At 47.3% G+C, this 24,067-nt stretch overlaps 1 protein-coding gene across 4 annotated transcripts; it reads right to left on the reverse strand.

Annotated features, from left to right (window-relative positions):
• Positions 1 to 177: 177 nt before the first annotated feature.
• LSR (lipolysis stimulated lipoprotein receptor) lies at positions 178 to 14,304 on the reverse strand. Of its 4 annotated transcripts, none has more exons than XM_045185341.2 (10): positions 13,893 to 14,301; positions 12,370 to 12,714; positions 7,171 to 7,290; positions 5,262 to 5,318; positions 4,592 to 4,738; positions 1,788 to 1,949; positions 1,562 to 1,618; positions 1,339 to 1,470; positions 435 to 1,057; positions 178 to 338 (listed from the first exon to the last, which is right to left on the reverse strand). In XM_045185341.2, exons 1-10 carry the CDS (start codon positions 13,999 to 14,001, stop codon positions 303 to 305), a joined length of 1,788 nt encoding a protein of 595 aa, XP_045041276.1. In that variant the 5' UTR covers positions 14,002 to 14,301; the 3' UTR covers positions 178 to 302. The 4 variants fall into 4 exon arrangements, with proteins under 4 accessions (XP_045041276.1, XP_024433392.1, XP_024433393.1 ...); XM_024577624.3 differs by having other exon boundaries at positions 1,562 to 1,621; XM_024577625.3 differs by lacking the exon at positions 5,262 to 5,318 and having other exon boundaries at positions 1,562 to 1,621; positions 13,893 to 14,298.
• Between the last annotated feature and the right edge of the window lie 9,763 nt (positions 14,305 to 24,067).

Consider the following 24,067-nt stretch of genomic DNA (forward strand, 5'->3'; position numbering starts at 1 on the left):
CAGAGCCGGGCGGAGCGAGTGTGGGGCACTACTCCCTGCCTAGGCGAAAGCGAGAAGGCCGAGTGGGTTCTTTCCTCCGGGCCCAGGACAAAAAGTCCCGGGAAAGAAGGGCACACGCGGCCTTGTGCAAACACAAACGGTGGCTCTCTGGGCCCTGCACCTTAGACAGCAAAATAAACGCTTCCCTCCGGATTTAGGCCTTGTGATCACATATTTTATTAGACTTCGGAGTATCATCAACAGTTCCTCAAATTGATAAAAAAAAAAAAAAAAAAAGTACAAAAACTACATACAAAACGAGGTCAGACGACTAAACTTTCCCGACTCAGGGCCAAGTTCTGCAAAAGAGAAAGAAAAGGGTGTGAGCTCAGGAAGCCTGGATGAGAGCGGCCAGGAAAGGTCTTACTTAAAGCCAGCGTAGGCTGTCCACTCACCTTCCTAAGCCTCCGCTCCCGTGAAACCTGGGAGTCAGTCTCAGAGTAAGGGGGAGGGGCAGGTGGATAGTAGGCCTCCTCTTTCTCTTCCTCCCTATAAGGTCTCCTTTCTCCTGGCCCCTTTTTCCTCAAGGCCTCTTCCAAAAGCCGCCCATCATATTGGGGATCCCCGGACCTAGAGCTATCATTCCGAGGGTCCCGGGAACGGTGGTAGCGAGATTTCGGGTCAGCGTAAGGACGGTCTCTAGGCCTGAAGTCATCGAAGTGGGGTTCCTGGGAGTGTGGAAAGCCCCTTGGGTCTTCCTGGTCGTAGAGGTCATCACGGCTGCGGCTTCGGGGGGGTGCATAAGCTCGGCCTTTCCTCCCACTACTTGGGGGAGACCTCCTCGATTCTGCAGGGCCTGGCCGTGTGAGGTCATCCAAAGCATCCACAGAACGGGCCCGGGGCCGACCAGCCCCCCAGCCACTCTTGGGCCGCTCCGTGAGGGGCTCTTGCTCCCACCTCCTGGGGCTTGGAGGGGAGTGTGGACCCCATTCCTCATCTCGGATCGGGGTAAGGGCAGGGCCCCGGGAAGGCCGAGATCTCCAGTCGTCTTCATGGAGGGAGGTGACTTCACTCATGGCTGTAGGGAAGGGAAGTGTCACTGACTGCTAGGTCAAGACTTAATGCCAGGCGCTCCAGGTCCAGGAGTGTCACCACTTGGCTAATAGACTCTACAGAGCCCTAGGCTTCTCATCTGCTAAGGGTGATAATGCAGCATCCCATACATTTCTCACTGTGGCCTCAGTAGGGAAGGAGGTACTATGTCCAGGGTTTGCAGCAAGCATCCCTGGGACAGGTAATCAGGGAAACATGCTTCCCCACCTCCCCTCTGGAACCCCTCAAACTCGTAAGGCTTCTCACCCCTCTCTACACGGCCGCTGAGGGGGCCAGGTCGAGAAGGGTCAAAGTTGGCCAGTTCTTTCTCCATGTAGTACAGGACCCGCATGGAATCATCCTGCTGGCTGGCCTGAATTCTGTAGCCACTCCGCACTTCTAGAGACAGGAGATGGAGTGATCAGTTTAGGAGTTGACCCAGCCTCCCTCCCCTACAGGTATGTCCAACTCTATAATGCTTGGGTCTTACCAGAGGTCACACTGCTATCTGCATCACGAAGCAGGGGTACCTGGGAGCTACAGCCACCTACTGGGGTAGACTGGCTGTCAGTAGCTGCCCCTCCTGGAGCAAAGCCCTGCATTCCCAGCGCCCTCCCCTGCCCCCAATTCCCTCTTTCTCCCAGCCCCACACCCCTTAGTGCCCAAATACCCAGCCCACCCCTGCCCCACCTGCTTCTGGTCCCACCACTGCTCACCTGAGCTATTCTTGTCAAAGTCTCCAGAGTATCCATTGTAGACTGGGCCCATGGGAATCATGGTTGCTGGGGGTGGGGTCTTGGCAGGGGAAAGGTAAGCATAGGTGCTGGGGGCGTAGATACTCGGAACGCCTGAGGTGGCTGCTTTGCCAGCTGCATACACTGGTAGGACACACACAGCATGAGATGGTGGCCAGGAGCCATCCTGCTCTTCTGTTATAAAAGCTCTGGAGGGGCATGTGCCTGTATCTTCCCTCCACCTCCCAGTTGTGGAGCTACCCTGGAGACTTTGTTTCTGCAGGTCCATTATCTTCCATGAGGCCAAACCTCTTGTGTGAGTACTCACAGAGCTTTGAGGACAGGGGAGTACACTGGCAGCCCCTGGCTCCAATCTGGCAGTTTTATTTGACAGTGTGATGGTTTGCCAACACTTGTCGAGGTTTTACATAAAATCCCAACTCTGTAGCCACCTTATCAGAAGATGTGGCCACCTGGGGCCTGCATTCTTACAGAGTAACAGGGGCAAAAATGCCTCCTTAGATCAAGGTCATGTACTAGACCCATAGGCCAGCATATTCCTGTTAGCAGCTGAACCCCAGCTTTAGAAAAGGAATCATCTTAGGGAAGGTCCCACACCTGCTCCTGTCTCAAGCCTGCTGGGTGTTCCCCATGGGGTCGCCAGACCTAGCTGCCATAGGGAATATCTAGTGTTTCCAGCTCCTGGGCTGCACCCACTCTCGCTCTGTCTGTGTTCTCTTCTGGTTCTAGGCTTGACAGCTCAAGGGAAAATCCTTGCTGCCTCCCCCCCTAGACAACAAAAAGCTGGATTCTGGTAGGTGCTCTTGCAGCAGTCACCTTGCCTAAGCAAACTGCTTCTTCCCTGGGCCTCCAATGGGAAAGGGTGGGGGGGGGGGGAGGAGATAGATAGGCTCAGAAAGATCTCTTCACTGCTGATTCAGTAGGGAAGCAGAAGGCTCAGTGGTCTTCCCAGAAGCCTCTCAGCACCTCAGGTAATTGGCTGTTTTATAATTTGTGGTGGGAGCTGCTTCTCTCAGATGGTCCCAGAGGACTGTGGCTGTGGAGTAATACAGCCTCTGGTAGGGAGTTAATGGAGCCTCGGTTTGGGGTAACAGTGACTCAGAATGGGGGGATTTGCAGTCCTGGCCCTAGCCCTAACCTAATTTGTGGGGTATTTGCAAATTTATAGCCCCTGGGGGTCCTTCCCAAGGATTGGACTAACACCCACCACCTGAGCCAAAAGCTCTCAACTAAAAATGACAAGAAAGGTAATGGCTGGCATAAGCCTCCAGAGAGCAGTGGATTTTTTTTTCAGGGGAGCACTACTTTGAGAAAACAGTTTGCCCACAGGAGAGCTCAGTGACCATAAAATTAGACAGCATGGATTTAACCGAGGCTCTGCTGAGTACTCACAGTCTTCCCTTAATGCTCACGACCCCAGGAGGGAGGGACCTCGGAGAGAAGGAAACAGGCTCGGAGAGGGAACACTGCTTGTCCGGGGTGCGAGCGGCAGAGCTCTGATTTGCTCTCTGGCCCTCAGTCATTACTGATGCTGACAGCAGCAATGTCCAATGGGTAGTCGGTGTGGAACAATTTACATAGGCTGAGCCCTGCACTGAATGCTGGATACACCAGTTTTGCACATTCACCCTGTAAGGAGGGCTCTGCCATAGCCCCATTTTACAGAAGAGGAGACTGAGAGGGGAATTCACTGGGCTTCCAAGCAGATAAGGAGGCAGGTCAGGCCTCAAACCTCCACCTGCCCAAGCATGCAAACAATCACTTGTGATTTAACTATTCACACTGCTTGGGCTGCATTACACTGGAATTTTGGCATGTAAGCTTTAAATGTTAGTACACAAACATCCATCTGTCTGGAGTACAAGGGTCATCCTTTCCATCACCCGTTTACTACTGGCCTAGAAATGGGCAGGTGCCATGAGAGGAGCCAGTCTATCCCTCTTTGGACTCATGTGCTAGGTGGTCCTAGGTGTAAAATTATTTGTTTCTAGCTGTCAAGGTCAAACAAAGATATGATGAACTTGACCATGATAAAGAAAAGGTGAAAGTGTTGAACTTACTATAGACTAGTAGAGAAGTATTGATTTCATGGCCCATTTTCACTGCAAGAAAACTAGATATCAAATATGTATGAATACAAGAAAGTAGCCAACGTAAATGTCCACGTCAAAGTTGATGAAAACAGTCATGAACACTTCCACACAGCTGAGTGCAGACGGGCCGGACCACCCCGGCAGTGCCTGTGGATGGGCACTGGGGCCGCGGAAGGAAGTGAACTCCCTTCCTTCCCCTCTACTGTTTTGTTTGCTTCTCACCCCCTCACCTGTGGTCTCACTTCCATTCCCAACCCTCCAGGTGCCACTCTGATGTGCTAGGTATGTCTTTAAACATAGTATCTGTGTAAAATCCAAGTGCTTGTGTGGATGGGTTTTTTAAAATTTGTTTAAATTATGTGGTGCTATAATCCTAGTTGGTTTCTTACCTTTCACTTAAGATTTTATTTTTTAAAAGATTTACTTTGTAGTGTCTGTTTTGTACTGTTTGAAATATTTTATCATGCGTATAGATTCTACTTTCAAAAAAAACCTCACAAAGATTCAAAATAAATAAAAGTTGAAGTATGTGAATAAAAATCTAAATCAGCTGGTCCTCCTTGGCCCACATCCTCCAAAATTGCTCAACTCATAACTTCCAGACCAGTGTGACTCCTCCCCTTGGACCCAGGCATGTTGTCAAGTGGGTGTGGTCACTCAAGGGGCACTTACAAGCCTCTGGGCAGCAGCACCTCTCCGGGCAGCAGGGGCACCTGACGTAACAGCAGCAGGTGTGTGGGCAGCACTGACACCAGCAGATGCCCAGGAGGAGGAAGACAAGGAAGACAGCCAGGCAGACCACAACCACGAACAGCCAATCTGCAGAGAGATGGGAACGAGCCCTGAGCCAGGAGGCCTGGGCAGGAATAGGGACACAGGCACAGCAGAGCAGTGCAGAGATGGGCCGAGGTGAAGCTATTTTCATAGCTCGCCAGGGAAGCTGCACCCTGCTGGAGTCCCCATTGCCAGATACTCCTCTACAACCCAGGGCAATCCCAAAGTTAGGGAACTCGCTTGGGGCTCATGAGGACAAGGCAGAAAAGGAAAGGTGATCTGGCAAGAGCAAGACAGGCTGTAATCTCAGAGAAGACACGGAGCACCAGCTGCCCAGATCCCAAACCCCAGAAAAGCACTACAGGCACCAGTCACAGGAGCCTCCTGCCTACACCCCAGGCCCATCCTCAGCCGTCCCTGCCCACCCCAAAGCCCAGAGCCAGGTCACTAGATGCCAGAGTTGAAGTCAGGCAAAGTTAGTGGGGGTCCCACACAGCGAGCAGTGTTTAGGGTTGGGGAGAATACGTAGAAACAATGAGTGGTGTGTAGGGGAACTCTACCCCCGTACCTTCCATGGGCCCTGCCCGAAAACCAGGTAAAAGCTCAGCCACCCCCGAGGTCCTGCCTGGAGGGACAAAAGAGAGACAGATTACGCTGGCAAGGGCCAGCCCAGGCCGTCCCTCCCCAGAAGCCCAGCTCTGGGCTTATCAGGGTGAAGATGTGCCCTGAAGCAGAGGACAGGTTGGTGGCCTAGGAGGGTCACAGCACATGGTTCCTGCCCTCTACCCACACCCCCTCGCACGTGGGTGTCATATAACAGGTGGCTTCCATCAGACAATTTACCCTCTCTGTGCCACAGGGGATTCTGTTGCCCAAACAAGTCCCAGTACATTTCCCATGGGTTCTGAAGGTGCGGCCTCAGTTTGGGCACTCCATCTTTTCATACAGTGGTCCTATTGCCCCAAAGGGTTGCATCCCATGTGATAAGGACAGTCCTGTTCCAACAGGCATAGTAGGCACAGTGTCCTAGGGCCCTTGAAAATGTTTTAATTTCATTTTAAAATCTGAAGAAAAAATATAACAACAAATATATAATAACAGATTGTCTTTATAGAAAGGTAATCATAAAATATGTATTTTTTTTAATGCAAAGGAAGAAGCCCGTGAAGTCAAAAGTACCCATAGCCTCTAAAAGTCGCAGTGTGGCCCTGGTTCTTTGGCCCTCGAGGGTCCCATCCTCCTGTTTCATGGGCCAGCTAGTGCCTTCCCCCAGGTGCCATGGCTGCTCTGAGCCCAGCAGCATATCACTGGGGCATGCACACATCCAGCTCTCTGACAACAAGCTTCTATCCAGAGCTCACGCACTCCATGCCACGTGCCCCACTGAAGGGGTTTCCACCATCCGAACCAGCAGTTCTCAAAAGTGTGGTCCTATCTCCAAAACCAAAATAATTTTCCTAGTAACACTAAGCTATTATTTGCCTTTTTCACTCTCGCTGTCAGGGTGTACAGTGGAGTCTTCCCGAGTTATGTACATGATGACATACATTATTGCTTTGATGGTAAGGGACTGTGGCCTTGTGTATCTTGCTTTAAAATTTTCCAGGTTTCAACGTCTAAGCCATTGAGCAACTAGATACAGCCCACAAAACACATAAAAACTCTTTGAGATCCTCACTAATTTTTCAGAGTATAAGTGGGTTTTTACTGAGACTGTAATTTGAAAACTGCTAATGCAGATTGTGCATCTTACCGAAGGACACGCAGAGGTTCTCTGGGTCACTGGTGCATGCATTCTGTACGCATGCCCCCCCATCCTGTGTGCTCACTCACATGTGTGCTTCCTGGCAGCATCTCACATGCAGCATGTCACTCAAGGCTATGTGCTGGCTGAGAATAGAACACCTGGCTAATGGAAATTCCTTTCCACAAGTGGCAGGGGGCTTCCTGGCCAGACAGAGGCTGCTGTTGGCTACCCTGCCCTGCCCCTGGGCATCTGGAGGGGCCAGGCCTGAGGGAAGCACTTACTTCATAAGCCACAAACGCCAACCCAGCAGGGCAGAGGGCAAGGTTCCTATGATTTGGCAAAGGCCTCTGGGATCTGATGTGGCCCTGGAGATGTGACAGGTCCAGCTTCCTTCCAGTTACACACATCATCATCCCTCCTCACTCACTGCCAGTCAACTCTGACCATTTCTGTATTTTTTTAAAAAATGGGACTGAGAAGAGGTTGAGTCCCTAATTCCCTCCACTCTTAGTCTGGCTCTGGCTTACTTAAAATGTTGTGTGGGGAGGGGTCTCTGCCTAGGGTGCAGGGCACAGATAAGCCCAAGTGACTGGTGGTGCTGTGAGGGGACAGCAAAGCAGGCAACAGAGCCCAAAGAGCGAGTTAGAGGGCAGAGGGAGACATACAGAAGTGGGAGAAAAGGCCCCCTTTCCCCTTCCATTCCCAGGCCCTCGGGGACCAGCCCACTCACCCAGGACGATGAGCTCTGCGTAGGCCTCGTTGTTCCCCTGGAGGTCCTGGGCTGAGACCACAGAGCAGTAATACACACCACTGTCCCCCCAAGCCGTCTGGTCAAAGGTTAGGTCAGCATCTGTATCAGGAGGAGAGTGTGAGGCCACTGTGGGGGAGGCTGGATCCTTCCCCCACGGGGTCAATAGGGAAAGGGTCAAGGGAATGGGGCTGCAGATGCACCAAATGACAGAGAAATAATTTATACTAGGCACTGCTTCCTCTCAGGCTCTGTATTAAACACCTGACATGGGTATTTCAAGAAATCTGTGAGGTGGACAGTGTAACCCTTCTTGGTTTGTAGATGAGAAGACTTGACTCAAAGTTGTCCAGATCATCAGTTGTCTCGACTCCAGGGCCAGAGCTTCAGACTTACAACCATCCTCTTCTGTACCCTCTCAAAGCAAGTTTCCTCCCCCAACATGAACTACCAGGAGCCTGGTGTAGGCCAGGATATGGGTATAGGGTAAGGAGGCAGAGATAAGAGCTCAGATTCCAGGAATCAGGATACATGCAGGCATGAGAAAGAGTGGGGTGTGTGTGAGGGAGAAAGACTTGGAATTTCTTAGTTCCCCAATCCATCCACCCAACAGCTCCCACAGTCCAGGGTCAGGCCCAGGGCTTGGGGACGCTCAGGTCTGAAGCAGCCTTGGGCAGGGAGCCTGTTAATTATACCAGTAATGAAAGTCTTTCAGCATTTCCTGTTTCCTCTCTACTTCTCAGGCCCTAATTATTAAATCTCTTCAGCCATCTACCAGTGTGAGCCCCAGGGGGCAACTCCTCCTGTGGCCCATGGAGCACAGCAGACAGGAACACCCCACAGCCACCAGGCCAGTTTCTTCTCAGATGCTCTGGCACTCCGGCCCCCACTGACCTGCCTACCACCTTCCCCCACATACCCACTGCCCTTCTCCATGACAGCAGAGGGTAGTAACTGTGTATGTCCAAGTTGGCAGCACCTGGCACCCACCAGGGCATCAGCCAATTGGTAAACGAATGAAAGGACCGCAGCTTTCCTCCTTTGGAAGGCCTTACATCCATAGAGAATCCGTCCTTTCAATGTCTACCTCCACCATCACAGGCCCTTGGCATGATCTGGCTACTGGTTACACCGGCCTCATCCCACCATTCTCCTCGACTCACTAGACTCTGGACACCCTAGCCTCCTCACTGTGCCCCCAACACACTGGGCCCGCAGCTGCCTCGGCTTGCGATCGTGCAGGTACTTCTGCCTGGCACTGTGTTCTCAGATCTTCACAGGGCTGGTTCCATCCTGCTTCCAGCTCCCCTACCCCACTGCTGAATTACATCAGCTGGGTTAGGGGCTGAGCACCCCTGATGTGGGCTTCACGCAAGCAGAACCTGGTCTGTGTCAGTCACTGCTGAGTCCCCAAGTGCCTGACATAGGGCCTGGCCAGGAACCCAGAAATGAAACCCTTCCCTCCTCAAGCTGACCTCCCTTGGCTTTTGTTGTCAGTTCTTGCATTCTAGGAACATGGTGATATTCACATAAGCCCTTGATATATCCAATATTCAACACATACTTATTGAAAGTATCCTATGTTCTGGGGAGTATCTGAGGCACGTGTAAACCTGAGAGCAACAGTTCTCAGAGTGATCTGTGGATCCTAAGGTTCCCCAACACCTTTTCAGAGGATCCCAGAGGTCAAAGTTACCTGCATAGTACCTTTTCCACTTAATCTCTGAATGTACTGTAGACTCTTCCGGAGGCTACATGACATGTGCTATCACACAATATATTGAATGCAGAAGCAGCTTTGAGAATCCAGTTTCTGCTCAGCCAGACTTCAGGGAAATGTGCAAGGAGATATACAGCAACGACGCAGTGTTCATTAAGTTTTTTGTTGTTTTCTTTTGGAAAATATAGTAGTATCTTCATTAAAAGTATCCTATCCATATTAACCTATAAGGAACATCATTTAAAATATTTTTTAAACTTCTCTTAGTTTGCTAGCCATAAAAACAAAATTCTTTGAGGACCTCAGTAATGGAGAATGCAGAGGCCTGCCTGGGCTGGGAGGCTCAGTTGGTTGCATTGGTTACAAGAGGATTGTCCTGTACACCAAAATGGCTGCAAGTTTGATTCCTGGTCAGGGTACACGCCTGGGTTGTGGGTTTGATCCCCGGTTGGGACATGTTCGAGAGGCAACCTATCGATGTTTTTCTCACATTGATGTCTCTCTCTCTCTCTCTCTCTCCCTCCCTCTCTCTCTAAAATCAACAAACATAACCTCAGGTGAGAATTGAAAAAAAGAGTGTAGAGGCCCTAAGACTAACAGGCTGAGAACGCCGGCTACAGACAGCAGATATACACCTCTGCCCTTGCAGAGCTCAGATCTTAACTGGGAAAGGGAGACAAGTAAAAAATTTAAATCTATGGCATATCAGACAGTGACAGGCAATACAGGTAAAACTAATAGGGCAGGCAGACAAAAAGTGCCAGACATGACTCCCCTCCATGGTGACATATCTAGCAACGGTTACTGAGTTCTTACTATGTGCTGGGTCCCTTTGCTCGTATTCTTTCACTGAATCCTCATTAAACTCTTAACGATTGTGCACTCTCCCAAACTCTTGAGACTACCCAGAACACCATCATTTCCCCACCCTATCTTTAAACCAGACTCTGACCACACCTCCCCAAAACCAGGGCTCTAGGGCAGGTCCCTGCCCAACACTGAAGAGGTGGACAGGAACCCCCTGCTACAGTGAAAGTTAATAGGCTCCTCTGGCCTGGACTGGGCCTCCATGTGTTTGGTTTGCCCTGCATATTTCCAAAACCCATGAAAAATACAGATTTCCAGCTTCTTTTGACCAATTCTAAGGCCTGGGCCCACCTCCTTCCTGCAAGGCGCACCCTTTTCCCAGTGTGTATTTCGTCTGGTGCTGAAACCCCGGGCTGGGCGTTGCTCAGTTTTAGATATAGGGAGAAGATGCCGGGTCTCCAGTTTGGAACAGAAGCTGGTCCTCTGGTTCCTTATCCACACAACAGAGGCAGCTCTCACAATCTTGGGGGTCCACGGGCAATCTGGTCCAGTGTAACTGAGTGGGGGGGGTGGCAAGGCACAAGGACCCTAAGCTGCCTGAAGAGGTAGAAATAGGACTTCCATGCAGGCACCCCACATCAGTCTAAGTAGGGAAGAATGGAAGGGGGAGTACCCCTCCCCGACCTGAGAGACTCTGAGGGTGAACCATCATTATGGTTTGCTCAGAACTACTTTCACTAAAAACCTGATAGCTGGTGACCCTCGGAACACCACAAGAAAGTCCACTTTTCTCCATTCTCAAAGCTGAAATGGAGGAAGCTCCCATGGCTACTGGGTTTCCTGAGAGGATGTACATACAATGGACACTCACAGCCTGTATCAAACATGGGCCCAGATCAAAGCAGCTTGAAAGACCTGGGTCTGTGATGCCTCTGGAGCATGAAAAATCCGCCCTAGCTACAGCCTGAGGGTCACTCTGGAGTTTTGGACTCAGCAGAGATGAGCTTCGAGCCAGCCTTCCAGGGCACCCTCAGTACTTGGGCTGGTCCTGGCTGGTAGGAGAGGTCACTGGGATATGGGGGAAGGGGCTAGGACAGGTTGAACCCCCAAGAAGCACTTTGTCCTCAAGAAGAGCAGGATGCTTTAGGCTGAGCTGCCCATGAAAATTCAATGCAAGTAGGTTGGTCCCTCCTAGAAATAGGACTGACAGGCTTGGTCCCTGGAACCTTGTCTTTTGTTCATCATGTAGACAGAGTAAGGGGAGGAGTGTGCCCATGCCCTGGTCTCTTGGGGTCTACAGATGGGACTCTCTCCTCGCCCCTCTTCTCCCACGCCCAATATTAAAACTCTAATCTTGTTTAAGACAGTGAAAGGATAAATCCATTAAGTGGGTGAGCTTTCACTCCTCACTCACTGCTGCTCATCACCTTCCTCCCTGCCCTCTAGATTTATTAGGACCCTGTCCCAGCACCTCTTCAAATCACATTCACAGAGGTCTTAAGATGTGCACCCGAGTCACTGCATGCAGGTCTGGTTCATCATAGCACTTAGTACTCTCTAATATTCTCTTACTTTCTTTATCTGCTGCTTACTGCCGAGCTCACGCCACTAGCACATCACCTCGAGGGCAGGGATATCAGATGCCCTGATCGCCACTCTATCCCCAGCGGCTACAACAGCACCTGGCACTTAGTAAATGCTCAATGAATACCAAGTGAATGGGTAAATGAATGAACAACTTCCCCACCACCCCTTACTTAGTCCCAACAAGCACTTCCTATCATTAGGCAGTATTAAGGTTATAGACAAGGGCTCTCAGGGCTGCCTGGGTTCAAATCTCAGCTCCAGCTCTTTGCTAGCTGTGTACCTAGACGAGTTTAACCTCTCATTACCTCAAGTGTTCAAGTGTAAAATGTGGCCGTGAGGATTCAGGGATGTGAAAGCAAGTCATGGACTTTCTCCATTAAAATCTCTCACCCGTTCAGTTCACTGTTACCTCCTCTGTGAGCCCTTTGCAAAGGGGTTACCAGCTTAGACACTAGACCTAAAGTGGCTGACTTAGAATCCTAGCTCTGTTACCAGCTGTGTGACCCTGTGCAAGTCACTTTACCTCTCTGGGCCTCTGTAAAATGACACTCACAGAATCTACTCACACAATTATAATGTGGTCTAAATGAGTTAATCCACATAAACCTGTATTAGAGCCTAGTGCATAGGGGGTACTTTATAAATTGTTACTTATGTAAATTTTACTTACTATTGCCAGTAGTAGTAGTATTATAGAAGTCCTGCCTCTCTCTCCATTACCCACTGTTCTTAATTTCCAAGCATTTGACAGTACGTGTTGTATTTATCTTGTCTCTCTCACTGGATTACGAGCTCCATGAGGGAAATGATTTGATAATTTTCTTTACTGCCGTATTGCCAGGGCCTTATACACCACCTGTATATGTTAGGTACTCAATACTTCTTTGCTGTTAAATAAAGGGATGGATGGATGGATGGATAGAAGAAAGGATCCTCCCTTTATCAGTCATTTCAGACACTGGCACTAATGAGCCTCCACTTGGGGACTACAGGCTGCACACAAGGGCACCTGGCAAGCCTATCCCCAACCGCATTCCCTGCCTTCTCCCTTGCCCCACCCAACATACTTCCTGTTATGGTGATCCTCCGGCCCTGGTAGTAGTCTCCCAGGGTCACAGCATTGCCCTGCTTGGTGGCCACAACCCTGACGGTGCGCACACTGTCCTGGCACTCCACATAGGGGTTGTAGCCCGGGTTACCAGCCACCAGCTGGGCATTGAGCTGGTTGTCAACACTGGCTGGAGAAAAGGCGTCAGCAACGCGGTCCCGGCAAAAAGACTTGTACTTCCAGATCACGATGGGTGCTGTGGGCGTTGTGGTCAACTGGTAGGTGCAGGGCAGGGTCACAGGCTGGAAGAGGATCACCACGTGGTAGGGGTCTGACACAGTCACCTGGATGGCACTGACAGGAGCTGAGGGCAAGAGGAGAGTCAGTAGGGACCACTATGAGCTCTGGAAAGTGCTTCAGCAGAAACAAGCAACAACACTTGTCACCAACTTGACACTTACAGGTGTATGGTTTTACGGAGACTGGCACACATTATCCCTTAATCCCCAGGACCAGTGAGGAAGCTCCAATAATCATGCCCATTTCACAGACCCATGGGGCTGATGTGGCAGGTGCAAGGTCAGAAAGACAGGTTTCCTGGAACAGGCTGTCCATCTCTCTTCCCAGAGTATGTCTTCTGAACCACCCCAGACCCCTCCTCCCCTAACCATTCTCTCACAGAAAGGGCTCCTCTCTGTGGCCCATACCGGCAAGCCCAAATGACCACCACAAAATGCTGGAGGCCTCACTTCAAAAACCACAATCAAGGTTGCCAGTTACCCCCACTTTTGTGGATTGAGGGTTAAATTTTGGAGTTGTTTGAATAAACTACTTTGCCATGTAGCAGCTAAAGCTCCACAATGTGTCCATCAGCTTCCCACTCTACCTTTACAGCAAAGCCATCTCAAGTATACATGCCAAAAGTGCTTGGAAAAGATAAAATTCCCTCCCACGCCTCCACCCAAACATCCGATCCAGTGAAAGTTTGCCAGCATAAGGTTGTTTCAAACCAAGTCCTGAAGTCCATCTCACCAGACCCTTATGAACAAATACTGCGGAGCCAGGGGGGCTTGGGTGGGGAATTCCTAATCCCTCACCCACCCGAGGCCTTGGCACTGTTTCTTGATCTCTCCCTCCAGGACGTGTCTGATTCTGCCCTCGAGTGCCCGCTCCCCGCTACCCCAGGACTTAGAAATCTCCGCGTGTGCGCAAGTCTCCATCCTAGCCTTTCCCAGTGGTCCCATCACCGCTTCCCTACAAAAGAGTTTTATCCTCCTTGCCGCTCCAGGGTTGGCGGTCCCGTAGTTTCACTTCCTGCTATCTCTTAACAAGGACGGAGGAGCGCTTCCAACGCGAATGGGAGAATTCCCTTCACACCGGCACACACAGGATCTCCCGAGAACCCGGGGATCGGAAGGTCCTGGTGCTTCCGATCCCCCTCCCCCAGCTCTCCTGCCTTCTCCGCGGTGTGGAACTTTATTCTTTCTCCTTCTATAATGCGCTCCCGCCCTTCTGTGGCACCAGGGGCCCCGCTCTCCGTACCTGTGCACAGAGTGCCAAGAAAGAGCCACATGAAGACGACCGCGCCCCAATCCGGGGTGCCCGGGTAGGAGTTCGGCACCTCAGTCAGCCCCCGGGCCACTGGCGCCATCGCGGCCGTCTGGGCAAGTACCGTCCGCGCGTCCCCTGCTGGGTACCGACAGGGTAGGGGGCGCGGCGCGCACCAAGGCTGGGAGGGGCGCAGGCTCCTCCCCCTCCTAGTTCCGTTCTTTGTCCCTATTCCAAGCCCACCCTTCCCTGTCCTAGGGCTTCAGTGAACGGATACATCGTGGATAAAGAACTCTTCCAGCTTTCGGGGAGAAAGTTGCTTGACTAATTGGTTCTCCAAGTCACTTCCCCCCTGCGCACCCTGGAGAATGGATCGGCCCAGGTACACAGGGCGAGAACAGAGGGCTGGGCAACGGGGTGAGCAGCTTGCAGCGGAAGGGGCGCCTCCACCTCCCTGCCCGGAAGTGGGCCGACCCAGGTGCGCTGCGGCCCCTAGGGTTGGAACCAAGTAACAAGCCTGCCGGGAGGGCACCGATAGACCTGAGATCCCGTCCGGCCCCCTCCTGTTCGGGCCAGGCTTAGCGGAGTGTGACTCAGGAGAACCAAGATTCAACTGGTGTGATTCACCTGTTTAGAGGGACGGGGTCCCGGTGAGCACCTGTTCCCTCTTGCCCCTCTCCGGGCCGGCGATGGACCCGCCTAGATACACCCTGCAGGGCGGGGCAAGTCAAAGCGAGCTTGGGGCCGAGAGGCCTCTAGGTAGCACCTGACTGGTGATCGGAACCACAACTTTGGTGTTTAGGGGGAGTCTCTAACCAACTGATCTACCTAGCCAGGGGCAGGTCTTTCTCTTAGACTACTTCAAGAACCAAGTGAAGTTGCCGTAAGGGAAGCGCTTCTGCCTTTGGGACGCCCGAGGGGAATCAGGCCCAGGAAAACTCGGAATTGTACTTTGGAAGTTTTCTCTGCCTACGCCGCTTCTCATCTCTTGGTTTGGCCCCTGGGCATCCCTTGCCCCAGGTCAGGCCTCCGGAAACCCCGGCTCTTGAAGGGGCCGAGCGGAAGTGCAGGACTAAAGACAGGTTCTCGGGTTTTCGGCTAAGATTCCCGAGGGCTGGACCACCTGCGTGCTAGGGCGGGGCGGGGCGAATTCAAGGGAACGCCACTTGCTGGGCGAGGCCCTGCTGCCCCACGTTGGCGGGTAGGGGAAGTGCGTCCCGGGGAACGTAGCGCTTTCGACAGTAGACTTTGGAGGTCGCAAACTGGCCACTCTGTTTGGCCTGTACCATAACCAGGGATGTTTTATTTTGATCTTGTTAAAATTCTAGTAGGATCACGTACCTCTGCTCAAAACCTTCCTGTGGCTCTCCTTCCCAACAGAAACCAAAGTCTTAACTGTGTGGCCTGCTCCTTTCCTAACTTCACCCCCTCCCATTCAGTCACTCTGGCTTCCCCTATTCCGGAATATGGCTCTCACACTCCCACTTCAGGCCCATTGCCCTTAGTAATCCCTCTGCTGGGACACCGTTACCGAAGATGGCCACATGATTCTCCGTCTCCTTTAGGGCTTTACTTAAACGTCACTTTTGCAGTAACTTTTCCCCTCGTCACTTTATATAAAATTTCACTATCCCTCCCCAACGTTCACATCCATTTCTTTTTAACGAAATATTTTTATTGTGATAAAATATACGTACCAAAATATGTATCATTTTAACCATTTGAGATTTGATTTATTTATTTTTAGAGAGAAGGGAAGGGAGGGAGAAAAGGAGAGAAACATGATGTGAGAAACAAGGATGGGTGGCCTCCTGTGCCTCTACCTGGGAGCAACCACATCCAGGCTTGTGACCTGACTGATAATGGAACTGGTGACCTTTCAGTTTGCAGGAGGCACCCAATCAACTGAGCCACACAAGTCAGGGCTATTTTAACCATTTGTGTGTAAGATTCAGCATTAATTACATTCATCATTCTAACCTTTGTATCATCCCCAATATAATTTCTGTACCAATTAAAGAATAACTCTCCATTCCTATCTGTCCCCATCCCCTGGTTACCTCTACTTTCTTTCCCTATCAAATTGCCTATTCTAGGTACCTCATATAAGTGGAATCGTGTAACATTTGTCCTTCTTTGTCTCACTTACTCACTAAGCATAATGTTTTCAAGTCCACCCATGTTGTATAGATCACAATCAAAGCTTCATTTTTTTATGGCTGAATAGTACTTCACTGTATGTTTATACCACATTTTGTGGTATATCCATTTAGGTTGTTTCCACCTTTTGGTTATTTATTGTAAATAACACTGCTGTTAATGTTGTACAGATATCTGCTTTAAATTTTTTTGAATATATACCTAGGAATGGAATTCCTAGATTATATTGTAGTTCTATTTTTAATCCTGTGGAACTGCTGAGCTACTTTCCACATTGCTGCATCTTTTATATTACATTACAGCCATGCAGGAGGATTCTATACTCTACATCCTCACCAACACTTGTCATTTCCTGTTTTCTTAAGTATAGCTATCCCAGTGGGTGTGAAGTACATCTCATCACGGTTGCATCTTCACTTCCCTGAAAACTAATGTTGATCATCTTATGTACTTATTGGTCATTTGTATATCTTTTCTGGAGAAATGTCTATTGAAATCTTTGTCCATTTAAAAAAATATTTTATTGATTATGCTATTACAGTTGTCCCATTTCCCCCCCTTCACTCCACTCCTCCCTGCACACCCCCTCCATCCCACATTCCCCCCCTATAGTTCATGTCCATGGGTCATACTTATAAGTTCTTTGGCTTCTACATTTCCTACACTATTTTTACCCTCCCCCTGTCTATTTTCTACCTACCATTTATGCTATTTATTCTCTGTACCTTTCCCCCCTCTCTCCCCCTCCCACTCCCCTGTTGATAACCCTCCATGTGATCTCCATTTCTGTGGTTCTGTTCCTGTTCTAGTTGTTTGCTTAGTTTGCTTTTGTTTTTGTTTTAGGTGTGGTTGTTAATAACTGTGAGTTTGCTGTCATTTTACTGTTCATATTTTTTATCTTCTTTTTCTTAGATATACCCCTTCAACATTTCATGTAATAAGGGCTTGATGATGATGAACTCCTTGAACTTGACCTTATCCAGGAAGCACTTTATCTTCCCTTCCATTCTAAATGATAGCTTTGCTGGATACAGTAATCTTGGATGTAGGTCCTTGCATTTAATCTTGGGAAAAGTAATTATGATGTGCCTTGGTGTATTCCTCCTTGGGTCCAGCTTCTTTGGGAGTCTGAGCTTCCTGGACTTCCTGGAAGTCTATTTCCTTGGCCAGATTGGGGAAGATCTCCTTAATTATTTGTTCAAATAAGTTTTCAATTTCTTGCTCTTCCTCTTCTCCTTCTGGTACCCCTACCATTCAGATGTTGGAACGTTTCAAGATGTCCTGGAGGTTTCTAAGCCTCTCCTCATTTTTTTGAATCCTTGTTTCTTCATTCTGTTCTGGTTGAATATTTCTTGCTTCCTTCTGGTCCACACTGTTGATTTGAGTCCCAGTTTCCTTCCCACCACTATTGGTTCCCTGTACATTTTCCTTTGTTTCTCTTAGCATAGCCTTCATTTTTTATCTAATTTGTGACCAAATTCAGCCAATTCTGTGAGCATCCTGATTACCAGTGTTTTGAACTGTGCATCTGATAGGTTGGCTATCTCTTCGCTGCTTAGTTGAGTTATTTCTGGAGCTTTGATCTGTTCTTTCATTTGGGCCTTTTTTTCTTCTTTTTTTTTTTTGGTCTTGGCACGCCTGTTACATAAAGGGGCAGAGCCTTAGGTATTCACCAGGGTGGAGTAACGCTTGTGACGCTGTATGTGGGGGAGGGGCTGAGAGGGAGCAATGGCGCTTGCTCTGGCTCTCTGTGGGCTTTCAGTCACTTCCCCGCTATCCACAAGCAAAGTGGGCCCTTCTGGTGCTGATTCCTGAGTGGGCGGGTTTGTGTACATTCTAGGACCCTGTGGGTCTCTCCAACGAATTCTCCTGTGAAGCTGGGAGTTTCTCCTGCTGCCGCCTCAACCACCACAGGTGTTTTCAATCAGTGGTTTGAGGCTTTATTTCCCCACACTGGAACTCTGGGTTGCTCAGTCTGTTGCCGGGTCCACCAGCTGCTGCCTCGCTCACCAGCAAGCTGCAGCTTTGCCTGCCCCACTCCACAATCCGCCACCTTGGTGGGTCCGCCAGCCGCCACCTTGCTGCAAGTCCTCTCTGCCCAGCTGCCCGTCTCCACCCCTCCTACTGGTCTGGATGAATGTTTCTTCTTTATCTCCTTGGTTGTTGGACTTCCATGGAATTCAATTTTCTGTCAGTTCTGGTTGTTTTTTGTTTTTAAATTGTTGTTGTCCTTTTGGTTGTGCAAGGAGGCACAGTGTGTGTACCTATGCCTCCATCTTGGCCGGAAGTCCCCTGGAAGATGACTTTTCTGCCCATTTTTTAATTGGGTTGTTTGGTTTTTATGTTGTTGTTGAGTTGTAGTTCTTTTTATATTCTGAATATTAGTCCCTTATCTGATATATAATGTGCAAATATTTTTCCAGTCTTCAGGTTATTGTTTTACTTTCTTGATAGTATCCTTTCATGTACAAATTTCTTAATTTGATGAAGTTCAATTTATCTATTTTTCTTTTTGTTGCCTGTGCTTGTGGTAGTTTATCTATGAAATCATTGCTAAATCTGAGGTTATAAAGACGTTCCCCAAAATTTTCTTCTAAGAGTTTATAGTTTTAACTCTTAACTTAGGTCTTTGATCAATTTTGAGTTAATTTTTGTATATGGTATAAGGTAAGGGTTCAGCTTCATTCTTTTGCATGTGGTTATCCAGTTTTCCCATCACCATTTGTTGAAAAGTCTGTACTTTACCTATTGAATGATATTGGCATCCTTGTCAAAAATCAATTGACCATATATGGGAGGATTTATTTCTGGGATCTCCATTCCATTCCACTGATCTGTGTATCTGCCCTTCTGCAATACCATACTCTTGTAATTAATAAAGATTTTAGTAAGTTCTGAAGTTTAAAAATGTATGTCCTCTAACTTTATTCTTCTTTTTTTCAAGATTGTTTTGGCTATTCAGGGTTCTTTGCAATTTCATGTGACTATGAAGATTTTCTTACATTTCTTTGAAAAACTGTATGTCGGTTTGGGTGGTGTTGACATCTTAACAATGTTAGGTCTTCCTATCCATGAAGATGGAATGTCTTTCCATTTATTTAGATATTCTTTAATTTCTTTCAGCAATCTTTTGTACTTTCAGCATACATACCTTCTTGGTTACATTTATTCTAAGTGTTTAATTCTTTCAGATGCTATTGTAAATGGAATTTGAAACATTTTTCTCTTCAGATTATTCAGTACTGTTGTATAGAAACACAACTGATTTTCGTGTGTTGATTATACTCTGCAAGTTTGCTGTTTTCATTAATTAGCTCTGGTGGCTTTCTTGTGGATTCTTTTGGACTTTTTTCTCTATATAGGATCCTGTTGTCTGCAAACAAGGATAGTTTTACCACTTCCTCTCCAATTTGGGTGCCTTTTACTTTTTTTCTTGCCTGTGGGTAGGACTTCCAGTACAATGATGAATAGCAGCAATGAAATCAGGCATCCTTGTCTTGTTCCTGACCTTCTGGGAAAGCCTTCACATTCAGGCTTTCACCTCTACAGTGTTAGTGATGCATTGTCTGTAATACCCTTTAATAGGCTGAGGGGTTTTCCCTCTATTCTTAGTTTTCTGAGAGTTTTTATCATAAAAAGATTGGATTTTCTCAAATGCAATTTGTCGTCAATTTAGGTAATCATGTGGGTTTATTCCTTTCAGTCTATTAATGTAATGTATTACTTTGATTTTTTTTATGTTGAACCACCCTTATATTCTTGGATAAATTCCACTTGGTTGTTGTGAATAGTCTTTTAACATGCTATTGGATTTGCATTGCTAATATTTTGTTGTAGATTTTTGTATCTGTATTCATAAGGGACATTGATTTGTAATTTTCTTTACTTGTGATGTCTTTATCTGGCTTTGATATCAGGTTAATTCTGGCTGCATAGCATGACTTAGGAAGTGTTTCTCCCTCTTCAGTTTTTTGGAAGAGTTCGAGAGAGATTAGTGTTAATTCTTCTTTAAATGTTTGCTTGAAGTAATCTGTGAACATCCGTTCCAGGACTTTCCTGGGAAGTTTTAAATTACTGATACAATCTCTTTATTTATTATAGTGTGGTGAGAATTTCTATTTCTTCTTGAGCCAGTTTAGGTAAATGTACATTCCAAGGAATATATCTGTTTCTTCTAGGTTATCTAGTTTGTTGTCATGGAGTTTTTCCTAGTATTCTCTTATGATCATTATTTCTGTAAGGTTAATAGTAATGTTCCTACCTTCTTTTTTGCTTTAGGTTTGTAGAGGTTTGTTTGTTTGTTTGTGCGGTCAGGTCTAGCTAAAGGTTTGTCAATTTTCTTGTTATTTTCAAGAAAACAACTTTTGGTTTCATTGATTTTCTCCATATTTTCTTTTCTCTATTTTATTTATCTCTTTGCTACTCTTCATTACTTTTTACCTTCTGCTAGTTTTAAGTTTAATTTGCTTTTTTTCTAGTTTCTTAAGGTGTAAAGTTAGTTACTAATTGGAGATATCTCTTTCTTTTTAATGTAGACATTAAAAGCTGTATATTTCTCTCTGCATCCCACAATTTCAAAATACTGTATTTCCATTTTCATTTGTCTTTTAAGTATTTTAGATTTCCCATGTGATTTGTTTGTTGACCTACTGATTGTTTAAGAGAGTGTTGTTTAGTTTCCACATAGATGAAAAATTCGCAGTTTTTCTTCTATTACTGTTTTCTAACTTTACCCCGTTGTGGTTGGAGAAGATACTTGGTATGATACCTATTTTTAAAAATCTACTGAGACTTTATTGGTGACCTAAGATATGGTATATCCTGGAAAATGTTCAGCGTGAACTTATATTTTGTTGTTGACTGTTCAGTATATATCTTTTAGGTCTATTGATTTATTGTGTTGTTCAAGTCCCCTGTTTCCTTACTTATCATCTGTTAATTTGTTCTGTCAATTATTGATGGTGGGATATTGTAGTCTCTATTATTGTAGAACTGTCTATTTCTCCCTACAATTCTGTCCATATTTGCTTTATATGTTGAGGGTCTATTATTAGGTGTGTAAATGTTTGTATTAGTTATAACTTATTTTTTGCATATCAGTTTCTTTTTTTAAAATTAATTTATTTATTTATATTCAGTTACAATTGTCTACATTTTCTCCCCTTCCCTCCACCCCACCCCAGCCAGTCCCACCTCCCTCCCCCACATCTACCCTCCCCCTTGATTTTGTCCTTGTGTCCTTTATAGTACCTCCTATAAACCCCTCCCCCCACTATCCCCTCCCCACTCCCCTGTGGCTATTGTTACAGTGTTCTTAATTTCATTGTCTCTGGTTATATTTTGTTTGCTTTTTTTCTTTTGTTGATTATGTTCCAGTTAAAGGTGCCATCATATGGTATTTGTCCCTCACAGCCTGGCTTATTTCATTAGCATAATGCTCTCCAGTTCCATCCATGCTGTTGCAAAGAGTATAAGCTCCTTCTTTCTCTCTGCTGCATAGAACTCCATTGTGTAAATGTACCATAATTTTTTTGAATTTTATTTATTTATTTTTAAAATTTTAAAAAATATATTTATTGATTATGCTATTACAGTTGTCCCATTCCCCCCCCACTCCACTTCATCCTGCCCACCCCCTCCCGCCCACATTCCCCTCCTATAGTTCATGTCCATGGGTCATACTTATAAGTTCTTTGGCTTCTACATTTCCTACACTATTCTTACCCTCCCCCTGTCTATTTTCTACCTACCATTTATGCTACTTATTCTCTGTACCTTTTCCACCCCCCACTCCCCTGTTGATAGCCCTCCATGTGATCTCCATCTCTATGGTTCTGTTCCTGTTCTAGTTGTTTGCCTAGTTTGCTCTTGTTTTTGTTTTCGGTGTGGTCGTTAATAACTGTGAGTTTGCTGTCATTTTTACTGTTCCTATTTTTGATCTTCTTTTTCTTAGGTAACTCCCTTTAACATTTCATATCATAAGGGCTTGGTGATGATGAACTCCTTTAACTTGACCATATCTGAGAAGCACTTTTATCTGCCCTTCCATTCTAAATGATAGCTTTGCTGGATACAGTAATGTTGGATGTAGGTCCTTGCGTTTAATCTTGGGAAAAGTAATTATGATGTGCCTTGGTGTATTCCTCCTTGGGTCCAGCTTCTTTGGGACTCTCTGAGCTTCCTGGACTTCCTAGAAGTCTATTTCCTTTGCCAGATGACAGAAGTTTTCCTTCATTATTTGTTCAAATAAGTTTTCAATTTTTTGTTCTTCCTCTTCTCCTTCTGGGACCCCTATAATTCAGATGTTGGAACATTTCAAGATGTCCTGGAGGTTCCTAAGCCTCTCCTCATTTTTTTGAATTCCCAATTCTTCATTCTTTTCTGTTTGGATGTTTCTTTCTTCCTTCTGGTCCAGACCATTGATTTGAGTCCCAGTTTCCTTTACATCACTATTGGTTCCCTGTACATTTTCCTTTGTTTCTCTTAGCATAGGCTTCATTTTTTCATCTAGTTTTCGAACAGATTCAACCAATTCTGTGAGCATCTTAATAACCAGTGTTTTGAACTGTGCATCCGATAGGTAGGCTATCTCTTCCTCGCTTAGTTGTATTTTTTCTGGAGCTTTGAAGTGTTCTGTCATTTGGGCCTTTTTTTTTTTTTTTTTTTTTGGTCTTGGCGCGTCTGTTACTTAAAGGGTCTGAGCCTTAGGTGTTCCCCAGTGTGGGGTAACGCTGGTTGCTGTGCTGTGACGCTGTAAATGGGGGAGGGGCCGAGAGGGAGCAATGGCGCCCGCTCCACTCTCCACCGGACCTCAATCTTTCACTCTGCTATCCACAATCAAACTGGGCCCCTCTGGTGCTGGTTCCTGAGTGGGTGGGCTTTTGCACACTCTAGGCCCCTGTGGGTCTCTCTAACGACCTCTCCCGTGAGGCTGGGAGTCTCTCCTGCTGCTGCCCCAACCCCCATGGGCGTTTTCAATCGGAGGTTTGAGGCTTTATTTCCCGGAGCTGGAGCCCTGGGTTGTGTGGTCTGCTTCGCTCCCCGCTTTCGTCCAGGTTTATCTGTGTGCGAATGTGGGGCTACTGTGTGCTACCCACCACTCTGCCTGACCCGTTCTCCACCACTGTGAGTCCGGCCCTCTCGGTTTCTCTGTGCGAGAATGTGGGGCTGCAGGGTCTGCTAGTGGTCAGAGTGCCTGCCCCGTTGTCCCACACTCCGCCCAGTCTCGGTCCCGCCACGGCCACGTGAGTCCTCTCCACCCTGGTGCCCGTCTCTGCCCCTCCTAGCGGTCTGGATGAATGTTTATTTTTTATTTCCTTGGTGTCGGACTTCCTTGCCGTTCGATTTTCTGTCAGTTCTGGTTGTACGAGGAGGCACAGTGTGTCTACCTATGCTGCCATCTTGGTTCTCCCCTCACCATAAATTTTTGATCCACTCACTTGCTGATGGGCACTTAGGTTGCTTCCAGTCCTTGGCTATTGTAAATTGTGCTGCTATGAACATTAGGATTCTAGGTTCTTTTGGATGGGTGTTTCAGTGTTCTTAGGGTATAATCCCAGCAGCAGAATTGCTGGGTCAAAGGGCAGTTCCATTTTTAGTTTTCTGAGGAAATTCCATACTATTTTCCACAGTGGCCGAACCAGTCTGCATTCCGACCAACAGTGCATTAGGGTTCCCTTTTCTCCGCAACCTCTCCAACATTTGTTTGTTGATTTGTTTATGTTGGCCACTCTAACCAGTGTGAGATGGTACCTCATTGTGGTTTTAATTTGCATCTCTCTGATGGCTAGTGATGCTGAGCATCTTTTCATATGTCTCTGGGCCCTCTGTATGTCTTCCTTGGAGAAGTGTCTGTTCAAGTCCTTTGCCCATTTTTTAATTGGGTTGTTTGTCTTCCTGGAGTGGAGTTGTGTGAGTTCTTTATATATTTTGGAGATCAGGCCCTTGTCTGAGGTATCATTGGCAATATGTTTTCCCATACTGTTGGTTCTCTTTGTATTTTAATGCTG

This window comes from Desmodus rotundus, chromosome 12 (assembly GCF_022682495.2).
Source record: "Desmodus rotundus isolate HL8 chromosome 12, HLdesRot8A.1, whole genome shotgun sequence".
Taxonomy (NCBI): Eukaryota; Metazoa; Chordata; class Mammalia; order Chiroptera; family Phyllostomidae; genus Desmodus; species Desmodus rotundus.

What these genes read in the sequence shown, in the direction of transcription:
- LSR (XM_024577624.3), bottom strand. Translation starts at nt 14,001, where the DNA reads ATGGCGCCAGTGGCCCGGGGGCTGACTGAGGTGCCGAACTCCTACCCG. An exon ending in GTGCTGCTGCCCAGAGGCTT is followed by an intron (nt 1,950 to 4,591) that starts GTAAGTGCCCCT and finishes GTGTCCTACCAG; the next exon opens with TGTATGCAGCTGGCAAAGCA. An exon ending in CAGCGGCCGTGTAGAGAGGG is followed by an intron (nt 1,058 to 1,338) that starts GTGAGAAGCCTT and finishes CCTTCCCTACAG; the next exon opens with CCATGAGTGAAGTCACCTCC.